Source organism: Salmo trutta, chromosome 12 (genome assembly GCF_901001165.1).
Source record: "Salmo trutta chromosome 12, fSalTru1.1, whole genome shotgun sequence".
Taxonomy (NCBI): domain Eukaryota; kingdom Metazoa; phylum Chordata; class Actinopteri; order Salmoniformes; family Salmonidae; genus Salmo; species Salmo trutta.
The window spans coordinates 50,680,259-50,693,099 of record NC_042968.1 but is presented as its reverse complement, the minus strand read 5'-3'; the positions used below and the strand labels follow the sequence as shown (position 1 = coordinate 50,693,099).

At 42.2% G+C, this 12,841-nt stretch overlaps 1 protein-coding gene across 1 annotated transcript in view; it reads right to left on the bottom strand.

Moving 5' to 3' along the window:
* Positions 1-3,182: 3,182 nt before the first annotated feature.
* The window catches only part of LOC115203744 (volume-regulated anion channel subunit LRRC8A-like), a 56,099-nt gene continuing 46,440 nt past the window's right edge, over positions 3,183-12,841 (bottom strand). The window contains exon 3 of the mRNA XM_029768693.1: positions 3,183-3,356. Within this exon, the coding sequence (XP_029624553.1) occupies positions 3,198-3,356 (159 nt within the window). The 3' untranslated portion in view covers positions 3,183-3,197. The remainder of the gene's footprint in view (positions 3,357-12,841) is intronic.

Below are 12,841 nucleotides of genomic sequence, written 5' to 3'. Positions count from 1 at the left end.
CTCAAATTTGGACTCATCAGACCAAAAGGACAGATTTCCACTGGTCTAATGTCCATTGCTCGTGTTTCTTGGTCCAAGCAAATCTCTTCTTCTTTGTGCCCATTAGATGTGATTTCTTTGTAGCAATTCAACCATGAAGGCCTGATTCACGCAGTCTCCTCTGAACAGTTGATGTTGAGATGTGTCTATTATTTGAACTCTGTGGTTTGATGGTTTTTGCCACTGCACCTGAAATAACTTTCTTGAGGTCTTGAAATTTTCCGGATTGACTGACCTTCATGTCTTAAAGTAATGGACTGTTGTTTCTCTTTGCTTATTTGAGCTGTTCTTGACATAATATGGACTTGGTCTTTTGTCCAAATAGGGCTATTTTCTGTATACCACCCCTACCTTGTCACAACACAACTAATTGGCTCAAATGCATTAACCTCTCTAGGGCAGGTGGCACCAAATTGTCCCACCTACGTAACAGCCAGTTGAATCCTGTGGCGCGATTTTCAAATACCTTAGAAATGCTATTACTTCAATTTCTCAAACATATGACTATTTTACAGCTATTTAAAGACAAGACTCTTGTTAATCTAACCACACTGTCCGATTTCAAAAAGGCTTTACAACGAAAGCAAAACATTAGATTATGTCAGCAGAGTACCCAGCCAGAAATAATCAGACACCCATTTTTCAAGCTAGCATATAATGTCACAAAAACCAAAACCACAGCTAAATGCAGCACTAACCTTTGATGATCTTCATCAGATGACACTCCTAGGACATTATGTTATACAATACATGCATGTTTTGTTCAATCAAGTTCATATTTATATCAAAAACCAGCTTTTTACATTAGCATGTGACTAGCATGTGACTAGCATTCCCACTGAACACTTCCGGTGAATTTACTAAATTACTCATGATAAACGTTCACAAAAAACATAACAATTATTTTAAGAATTATAGATACAGAACTCCTTTATGCAATCGTGGTGTCTGATTTTAAAATAGCTTTTTGGTGAAAGCACATTTTTGCAATATTCTGAGTAGATAGCCCGGCCATCACAGGCTAGCTATTTTGACACCCACCAAGTGTGGTACTCACCAAACTCAGATTTACTATAAGAAAAATTGGATTACCTTTGCTGTTCTTCGTCAGAATGCACTCCCAGGACTTCTACTTCAATAACAAATGTTGGTTTGGTTCCAAATAATCCATAGTTATATCCAAATAGCGGCGTTTTGTTCGTGCGTTCAAGACACTATCCGAAGGGTAAAGAAGGGTGACGCGCCCGGCGTGTTTCGTGACAAAAAAAATCAAAATATTCCATTACCGTACCTCGAAGCATGTCAAACGCTGCTTAAAATCAATTTTTATGCGATTTTTCTCGTAAAAAAAAACGATAATATTCCGACCGGGAAACCCTGTTTTCGTTCAAAGACGAAAAAATAAAAACATGGAGTCGTCTCGTGCACGCGCCCCCAGTCTCATTGTTCTCAGATCAACCACTATCCAAATGCGCTACTGTTTTTCAGCCATGGCCTGCAAAGTCATCATTCAACATTCTGGCGCCTTCTGAGAGCCTATGGGAGCGTTCGAAAATGTCACGTTATGCCAGAGATCCCCTGTTTTGGATAGAGATGATCAAGAAGGCCAAGAAATATTCAGAGAGAGCGCTTCCTGTTTGGAATCTTCTCAGGTTTTGGCCTGCCAAATGAGTTCTGTTATACTCACAGACACCATTCAAACAGTTTTAGAAACTTTAGGGTGTTTTCTATCCAAATCAAACAATTATATATATGCATATTCTAGTTACTGGGCAGGAGTAGTAACCAGATTAAATTGGGTATGTTTTTTATCCAGCCGTGCAAATACTGCCCCCTATCCCCAACAGGTTTTAAGGAGTGACCCTGGACAACACACTGTCGTTCTCTGCAAAATTCAAAGCAGTAACTCGCTCCTGCAGATTCATGCTCTACAACATCCCTAGAGTATGATCTTTCCTCACAAAGGAAGTGGCTCAGGTCCTAATCCAGACACTTGTCATCTCCCGTCTGGACTACTGCAACTCTGTTGGCTGGGCTCCCCACTTGTGCCATCAAACCCCTGCAACTTATCCAGAACTTTCCCAAGTTCTCCCATGTCACCCTGCTCCTCTGCACACTCCACTGGCTTCCAGTTGAAGCTCACATCCACTACAAGACCATGGTACTTGACCACGGAGCAGCAAGGAGAACTGCTGCCCCCTGCCCCCACACAAAGGCTATGCACAAACCCTACACCCCAACCAGAGCACTCCGTTCTGCCCCCTCGGGTCTCTTGGCCGTCCGACCCCCTGTCAAAGTTCTTCTCTGTCCTGGCAACTCAGTGGTGGAAAGAGCTTCCCCCTGATCCTAGGACAGCAGTGTCTCTGCCCATCTTCAGAAAACATCTGAAACCCTACCTCTTCAAAGAGCATCTTAAATAAGACAGCTCAGTCTTATCCCCTCCATTAATTGTTTTAATAAAAAAGCTTGCACTTGTCTTTTCCTACTAGCAGATAACTTCTTTACTGAGGAAAAATGTACTTACTATGACTGATATGTGGTTGTCTCACCTAGCTAACTTAAGATGAATCCACTAAATTGTAAGTCGCTCTGGTTAAGAACGGCTGCTAAATGACTAAAATGGTCAATGTAAATTCATATAAAAAAAGAAATTATAAGATACAGATGGACAGTATACGTGATGCTCAGTGCTACTGGTCAGTGCTACTGGTCAGTGCTACTGGTCAGTGCTACTGGTCATGGTCAGTGTTACTGGTCAGTGCTACTGGTCATGGTCAGTGCTACTGGTCAGTGCTGGCTGACCTGTACATCTTGGAGCAGCTGGGGCAGGTGGAACTGCCACTCCTTACAGAAGCTGGACAGCTGCAGCAGAAAGCTCACCGTGTGGTCAGCCTCGTCCAGACAAACCAGACTCTGGACCGTCCACACCGCATTCAGACACTGACGGACACTGACGGAAACAAAGAAACAGACACCTTAGGTCTCATGTTCAGACAGACACACGCATACACACAAACCTCAGGAAACATTACACAATGAGATTACCAACCCCCCTTCCACACACACACCTGCAATATGCGTTGCACTCCAACAAAGTCGAGGGCCTCGTTTATGAAGTTATAGCGCAGCGTCTAGAGCAGGCTTTTATATCAATGCTTTTATGTCATGTTCCGCATCCCAAATGGCACCATTTGGGATGCGCCCATGTTGTGGTTGTGTGTTACCTGTGAGGCTCCATTGGAGGGCGCTGCATAGACACTGAGCAGAGGGAGACAGATACTCTGGATGACGCTGGCCCCGGCTACTGCTGCTGCCCCCTGGAGGACAGGACACAGAACATGCTCAATGGCTGAAACACAGAGTACATTTTCATGTTTAAATAGGTTTGTCTTTGCAGAAGAGATAATGATATCTAATAATATTACATCTAAGTCTTTCTACAGTACTCAACATTGTGCTATTGGGGTGTGACAATTGGTGTATTTTTGTACCTGTGGTGGGTGGGTGAATGAGAGAGAGAGAGACAGACAAAGTGTGTTCCTGTGGTGGGTGTGTAATAGAGAAAGACCAATATGTTTTCTTTTAGGGCCTATACCAATTTTTGGGGGGACCAAGGAAGCTGATGGACGATATTTTATGGCGATATTCAATATCATTACATTTAAAAATGTTAGTAAACATCTTCCAGAGACATCCATGTATGCATCAATAAATCAATTATACAATCATATCGATTTCACAAGTTTTTTTTATCAAACTACATAACATAAATGGTAATAATTTATTTTTATGGTAAATCTCTATTGATACATTGGTCAGTAGCCTAGGCCTACAATACAGGTGAATGCATATGCAATAGAAGTGTGTGCATGCATTGAGTTACTGAGCTTGCTACGACTGATTTCAGTGTAGTCTAGATGGGTCAGCTGACAACGTCCCGAATACGATGCACTCTGTGCAGGTCAGTCAAGTTCTTCCACACCGATTTCGACAAACCATTTCTGTATGGACCTCGCTTTGTGAACGGGGGCAGTGTTGTGCTGAAACAGGAACTTCCCCAAACTGTTGCCACAAAGTTGGAAGCACAGAATCATCTATAATGTCATTGTATGCTGTAGCGTAAAAATGTCCCTTCAATGGATCGAATGGGCCTAGCCCGAACCAAGATAAACAGCCCCAGACCATTATTCCTCCTCCACCAAACTTTACAGTGGGCACTATGCATTCGGGCAGGCAGAATTTTCCTGGCATCCGGCAAATCCAGATTCGCCCTTTGGACTGCCTAATAGTGAAGCGCGATTCATCACTACAGAGAACGCATTTCCTCTGCTCAGATTCCAATGGCGGTGAGAGAAGACAAGCCTTCAGTGATGTAACAGCTTTCCAAAATTTAGCTGGGATCTCTGTAAATTCTGATAGTGTATTAACTGTCACAACCGTCGTCAAGAATGGACCAAGGCGCAGCAGGTATGTGGATACTCATGTTTTTTTAATAATAAAAAAAAAGGAGTAAAGTATCCACTGGACAAAAACAATAAAGACAACAGCAACAGTCTTGCAGGCACATACAATGCAGTGCAAGGACAACTACCCACAAAACCAAGTGACAAACATACTCCTACATATATGACTCCCAATCAGGAACAACGATCCCCAGCTGTTCCTGATCAGGAGTCACAAGACCAACACAGAACATTCACACACACAAGACTGCCACGTCCTGACCCCAAAACTACTACAACAGCTCCATCTGCTGGTCAGGACGTGACATTAACATAATAATCAGATTTTCCTTTTTTGACTAGTTTTACACACAGATTTCTCAATAGCCCGAAAGACTGCCAGTCTGGATCTAGCTTTGGCCCAGGCAGCATCTCTGTTGTGTTTGACTTCAGATAGCTCTGGACTGAACCAAGGGCAAGACCTATTTTTAATTCTCTGTTTTTTTAAAGGGAGCATGTTTATCTACAATACAATTGAAAACATTTGAGAAGTGGTTCAGAGCTAACTCTGGGTCAAGAATAGATGCAATAAAATCAAAGGTCACAAAAAAAAGGCCTGCTCATTGAAATGTTTAAAATTCCTTGTTGATAAAATGAGGTTTGATGTAGGCATCTGTATATCCCTGCCACGTACAAAAGGACAGTGGTCACTAATATCCAAAGCAAATACCGAACTCCCAGCATATTTCTCTGGAGTATTTGTAAATATGAGGTCAATCAAAGTCGATTTTGTAGGGTCCTTTAAGTTTGGACGAGTGGGCTTTGTAATCAGCTGGGTCAAATTTAGAATAGTACAAAATCCTTTAAAACAGTCAGCATCCTGCGTTCCCCATGCAAGATACACATTTCCAGCGTTCAACACCTCTGGGGTAGTAAAAATTGCAATTAAATCAGTGAGTTAATTTAGTACACACTTCTTGGCAGAGGGTGGACGATAGATTCCTGTAGCTTATTTTTTTGTTTGAACCCAACTGAAGACTCAAAGCCAACAATTCAAATTGTTTAGGACTGGATGTAGCCTTAGACACACAGAAAAAATATAATTTGTGTAAATAGCAACACCACCGCCTTTGCCTTTCCTATCAGCCCTAAACACATTGCAACCATCCATAGCAACATCAGAGTCCAGGGTTTTATCAGTTAACCAGGCCAAGATCTTGACATTATCAATTTTAGGTAATAAACTATGAATATTAAGATGTAAAAATGTCAAACCTTTTCTGCATTTAAAATCATACGGAGGTTCAGGATACTCAACGATTGGATTATACTTATTAGGAAAAGAAAACAAAGTAGGAATAGCAATGACATTTCTCCAGTGAGCACCATTAGGCATGTCACCACTTTCAGATACAACATGTGGAACTCTCACAGTGACCAAAGAGGAGATGGTAAAAACTGACTTACATGTAATGCTAATATTGTCCTCATATAAATTTTGTTGACCAACAACCTTTCCAATGTTTGATGACAACAGCCAGGAGCCATTTTCACCCAGGTGAATTCCGTCTTCCAAAAAGTAGCCAGGCCCATTCCAGAAGGAGTCAAAATTGTTGACGAAGGACATGCCCAAGTACTTGGTCAGATGCATTAACCACTCACTGGTAAAGAGACCAAAAACGGCTAAAACACTCTGTCCCACAACGGCGAGGAGATGGAATTGGGCCCGAGACAATTATATGTTCTGCTCATTCCTGAGCATTCTACAAGAGCTGTAAGAAGTTGTCTCTTAGCTTTACAGATTTCACACACATAATATCATTAGACCCAATATGCAACTGTTTTCAGAGCAGGAATCTGTTTCTTGATGGTGGGCATGACTTCTAATAAATCCAATACCCTAGTTCCAGGAAAACAACCATGATGGTGGGCATGACTTCTAATAAATCCAATACCCTAGTTCCAGGAAAACAACCATGATGGTGGGCATGACTTCTAATAAATCCAATACCCTAGTTCCAGGAAAACAACCATGATGGTGGGCATGACTTCTAATAAATCCAATACCCTAGTTCCAGGAAAACAACCATGGGGCTTCCCATAATAATGGTTGTTGTCCATTTCGAGCCAGAGCCCCCAGCCCAACTAGGGGCTCCTCTAACTCGCCCCCCACAAATGATAGGAATAGCAGAGCCCACCGTAAGACCCTGGTGAAGCAGAACTCGGCGATGCCATCACAACGTTGGCCGATACGGAAGGAACCTCCGATGCTCCATCAGAAGATGGTGCCGGGACTCGGAGTGGAGAAAAACGAGAAAAATCGCAGGTCTTGGCTTTCCCTGTAGCCTGTTCAAATCAGCTATTTATATGCCTAGCATACCGACCTCTCTGTAGCCCTCCGCAAGCAGGCAATTGTCGCAAAATTGAATGGCTTATTCGGGGTTGCAGGTAGCCTAGTGGTTAGAGTGTTGGACTAGTAACCGAAAGGTTGCTGGATCAAATCCCCAAGCTGACAAGGTAAAAATCTGTTGTTCTGCCCCTGAACAAGGCAGTTTCCTAGGCTGTCATTGAAAATATGAATTTGACTGACATGCCTAGTTAAATAAAAGGTAAAATAAGGTTGTTATGAGTGTATTGATAAGTAGGATGTGACATTCTGGCAACTTTGAGAAAAAAACACTTCATGTTGAGCTTGTCTGTTGCTTTAAACTTACTGTTTGATTAAATAACACACAAATGACTCAAGAGATAGCCAGAGATCAAGATAAGCAGAATATTGTTTTTTACCCTGCTCCTTAACTCGCAGATTCTGCTGTTACTCTCCTGAAGTTTCCGGTAATAGGCTACACGAGTCGGCGGCAACCTTTCTCATGTGGAATGCCAATTTATCTTACCATTTCTACCGAGTTACGGTTTTCATATGCACATTTGTGGAAAAGTTTAATTTCATGTATAATAACGTCTTTGTATCTCAAAATCCTTGTCATGTGGTTAATCAAAATTCTATCCAAATCAAAATTAAAATGATAAACATAAAAAGTAACTTTTATTGCCAACTACGTAAAAATAGCCAATAAAGCCAAATATCAGGGTAAAAAGAAATATCCTTTGAATCACATTGGCTAAGCATGGCCTTTGACATATATTTGCACGCAGGCCAGATAGCCTATAGTACTTTTGTGCGTAATCTGGTTACTCAACATTGACAAGCACGCTCCAAACAAAAGACAATGACTAAATGACAAAACGCGTAAATGGAATGAAATAAACCAAAACCTGTTTCACACAAGTGTAGCATAGGTTGGGCAATCTGCAAACAATGTGTCCACTCCGACAATGAGACAGATAAGACTGGAGTAATAATAATAAATATATTGAAAGCATTAACATAAATTACCGTAACAAAACAAACATCGTAGATTAGAAATTATAGCAATTAACGGTAAATGTACTACTGGTGATATACACCACATTAACAAAAATAATGTGGACACCTGCTCGTCAAACAACTCATTCCAAAATCATGGGCATTAATATGGAGTTGGTCCCCCCTTTTCTGCTATAACAGCCTCCACTCTTGCTGCGGGGACTTCCTTCCATTCAGCCACAAGAGCATTAGTGAGGTCGGCACTGATGTTGGGCGATTAGGCCTGGCTCGTAGTCGGCGTTCCAATTCATGCCAAAGGTGTTCGATCGGGTTGAGGTCAGGGCTCTGTGCAGGTCAAGTTCTTCCACACCGATCTCAACAAACCATTTCTGTATGGACCTCGCTTTGCATGGGGGCATTGTCATGCTGAAACAGGAAAGGGCATTGCCCAAACTGTTGGCACAAAGTTGGAGTCACAGAAGCTGCCATTCTCCTGGTAAACGCCAAACCCAGATTTGTCCGTCAGACTGCCAGAGGTTGAAGCGTGATTCATCACTACAGACAAAACGTTTCCACTGCTCCAGAGTCCAATGAAAGCGAGCTTTACACCACTCCAGCCGACACTTGGCATTTCACATTGTGATCTTAGGCTTGTGTGGGGTTGCTCAGCCATGGAAACACATTGTGAAGATCCCGAAGAAGTTATTGTGAAGACATTGCTTCCAGAGGCAGTTTGTAACTCGGTGGTGAGTTACGAGGACAGACGATTTTTACATGCTACTCGCTTCAGCGGTCCCGTTCTGTGAGCTTGTGTGGCCTACCACTTCGCGGCTGAGCCGTTGTTGCCCCCAGATGTTTCCACTTCACAATAACAGCACTTACAGTTGACTGAGGCAGCTATAGCAGGGAAGACATTTTATGAACTGACTTGTTGGGAAGTTGGCATCCTATGACATTGCCACATTGAAAGCCACTGAGCTTTTCAAGTAAGGCCATTCCACTGCCAATGTTTGTCTATGGAGATTGCATGGCTGTGTACTCGATATTATACGCCTGTCAGCAATGGGGCGGCAGCGTAGCCTAGTGGTTAGAGCATTTGACTAGTAACTGAAAGGTTGCAAGATCAAATCCCTGAGCAGACAAGGTACAAATCTGTCATTCTGCCCCTGAACAAGGCAGTTAACCCACTGTTCCTAGGCAGTCATTGAAAATAAGACTTTTTTCTAAACTGACTTGCCTAGTTAAATGAAGGTAAAAAAAATTTTTTTAAATGGGTGTGGCTGAAATAGCCAAATCCACTAATTTGAAGGGGTGTCCACATACGTTTGTATATTTAGTGTATGTAATGGGGAATTGATAGACACTAACAATCAAATGCAAACAATTCACACAATTAAGTTATGAAACAATGCATGTGCACAAATTGGCTGGAGAGCGCGGATCCTGGAGAGAGACGTGCATTGTGCATCTTTGCCACACGTCTTTTTGGACTGTGCTATCCCCGCAGCCTCCGCACTGGATTAGTTTCAAGTAGTAACCAAAAAAAGAATTTTATAATTAGGATTCTTCAAAGTAGCCACCCTTTTTCTTGATGACAGCTATGCACATTCTTGGCATTCTCTCAACAAGCTTCATGAGGAATGCTTTTCCAACAGTCTTGAAGGAGTTCCCACATATGCTGAGCACTGGTTGGCTGCTTTTACTCTGCGGTCCAACTCATCCCCAACCATCTCAATTGGGTTGAAGTCGGGTGATTGTGGAGGCCAGGTCATCTGATGCAGCACTCCATCAATCTCCTTCTTCGTCAAATAGCCCTTACACAGCCTGGAGGTGTGGTTTTGGGTCATTATCCTGTAAAAAAATAAAAAGATAGTTCCACAAAGCGCAAACCATATGGGAGGGCATATCTCTGCAGAATGCTGTGGTAGCCATGCTGGTTAAGTGTGCCTTGACTTCAAATTAAATCACAGACATTGTCACCAGCAAAGCACCACCACACAATCACACCTCCTCCTCGATGCTTCACGGTGGTAACCACACGAGAAGATCATATGTTCACCTACTCTGCGTCTCACAAAGACAAGGTGGTTGGAAACAAAAATCTCAAATTTGGACTCATCAGACCAAAGGGCAGATTTCCACCGGTCTAATGTCCATTGCTCGTGTTTCTAGGTGCAAACATGTCTCTTTCTCTTATTGGTGTCCTTTAGTAGTGGTTTATTTGCAGCAATTTGACCATGAGAGCCTGATTAACACAGCCTCCTTTGAAAAATTGATGTTGAGATGTCTCTGTTACCTGAACTCTGTGAAGCAATTATTTGGGCTGCAATCTGAGGTGCAGTTATCTCTAATGAACATATCCTCTGCAGCAGAGGTAACTCTGGGTCTTCCTGTTGTGGTCCTCATGAGAGCCAGTTCCATCATAGCACTTGATGGTTTTTGAGACTGCACTTGAAGAAACATTCAACGTTTTAGGAATTTTCCAGATTGACTGACCTTCATATCTTAACTGCCTTGTTCAGGGGAAGAACAACAGATTATTACCTTGTCAGCTCAGGGATTTGATCTTGCAATCTTCTGGTTAAAAGTCCAACACTCTAACCACTAGGCTACCTGCCACCCCAAGCATGCTGAAATTATGTTAATTTGTTTACAGAGAAATAACATTGTATTTGGTCAAACACCATTTTTCCCCAACAGTTTGCAAAGAGCTGGCAGCAAGCTGATAGGTTAGAACCAGTAAAGGCCGCTTTACCACTCTTGGATAGCGGAATGACTTTGGCTTCCCTCCAGGCCTGAGGACAAAGACTTTAATCTAGGCTCAGATTAAAGATATGACAGATAGGAGTGGCTATAGTCAGCTACCATCCTCAGTAGTTTTCCATCTAAGTTGTCAACGCCAGGAGGTTTGTCATTATTGATCAAAAACTAACTTAACAAAATTCTAACTTGCAATTATTTTCTTTAATTATTTGTTTTGAGTACAATGGCTCACTGTTCGTTGTTGGCATTTCCTGCCTAAGTTTGCCCACTTTGCCAATGAAGTACCATTGGTACCACGGGGGCCCCTCAGGGGTGTGTGCTCAGTCCCTTCCTGTACTCCCTGTTCACTCATGACTGCACGGCCAGGCACGACTCCAACACCATCATTAAGTTTGCCGATGACAACAGTGGTAGGCCTGATCACCAACAAGAGACCTGACCATGTGGTGCCAGGACAACATCTCCCTCAACGTGATCAAGACAAAGGAGATGATTGTGGACTACAGGAAAAGGAGGGCCGAGCATACCCCCATTCTGTAGTGGAGCAGGTTGAGAACTTCAAGTTCCTTGGTGTCCACATCACCAACGAACTAACATGGTCCAAGCACACCAAGACAGTCGTGAAGAGGGCACAAAAAACCTATTCCCCCTCAGGAGACTGAAAAGATTTGGCATGGGTCCTCAGATCGTCAAAAGGTTCTATAGCTGCACCATCGAGAGCATCCTGCCGGGTTGCATCACCGCCTGGTATGGCAACTGCTCGGCCGCAAGGCACTACAGAGGGTAGTGCGTACGGCCCAGCACATCACTGGGGCCAAGCTTCCTGCCATCCAGGACCTCTATACCAGGCAGTGTCAGAGGAAGGCCCTAAAAATGTTCAGACTTCATAGACTGTTCTTTCTGCTACCGCACAGCAAACGGTACCGGAGTACCAAGTCTAGATCCAAGAGGCTTCTAAACAGCTTTTATCCCCAAGCCATAAGACTCCTGAACATCTAATCAAATGCCCCCCCCCCCCTTTTACGCTGCTGCAACTCTATCATCTATGCATAGTCACTTTAACTCTACCTACATGTACATATTACCTCAACTACCTCGACTAACCAGTGCCCCCGCACATTGACTCTGTACTGGTACCCCCTGTATATAGCCTCGATATTGTTATTTTACTGCTGCTCTATAATTATTTGTTACTTTTATTTTTTATTAGGTATTTTTCTTAACTGCATTGTTGGTTAAGAGCTTTTAAGTAAGCATTTCACTGTAAGGTCTATGTGACCACATTTGATTTGAAGAAATCATAAAAATAATTGGCAACATCAAATGGTTGTGTGATGAACAAGCTATCTGATTTGATGAAAGATGGAGTTGAATTTGTCTTTCTGCCCATAATTTCACAAGGAACAAGTAACCAGATGCAGCTGATAACGTACATAGGTGAAAGCAGGCCGGGGGTCACTCAATCATGTAAATTATGACTATAAAGGACAATGGAGACTATGTATATCTGGGCAATTCCATGGTAATGGAATTACTGAGACTCCGATTTCTCACTTTAAAATGTATACCAAACAAAAAACATTGATTTCAAAGTTTAAAAAAAAACATAACTATGCACAATCACTACTTTCAACAATTTCTACAGAACATTTTACAAAAACATCTACTGGAAGAACTTTGCAGATAATGTTTGGTAACAGAATAAAACTCAGGAACATTTTACAAAGAAAAAAACTGCAGTTTTTCCAAATATCTTTTTATTATTATATACTGTGTACATTTTTCAAAAAACACTTTGAAATCAAATGTGTTTTCTTTTCCATACATGTCATTACAGGAAATAAATAATAAAATAATGTATCAGAATAGTAGAAAAGGAGCGGTAAAACACGTGTGGTGGTGTTGTGAAGGCTAAAATCTCCCACTGTTTCAAGGGTCTGGGGCATTCAGCATTTCTCCACTTAGAAAGCTAGTGTTCACTCATTTTGGCAAAAAAGTGGGCAAACATAATGGTGACGAAGAAATACAGATGGTTATTTGTTTTCACTTTTGACACAGGTCCATGTTGTGGGTGGCACACAATGTGTAGGTTGAGATGAATATGACCATCCAATGATCAAATAAGATGGAAAGGAACCAAAATCTGACTGGAACAAAGGCCAGCATAGAGCACACTCGGGCCCTTACAATGCCAGCCAGCGCTGTTCTAGATTGAAAGGGGGATACCTTG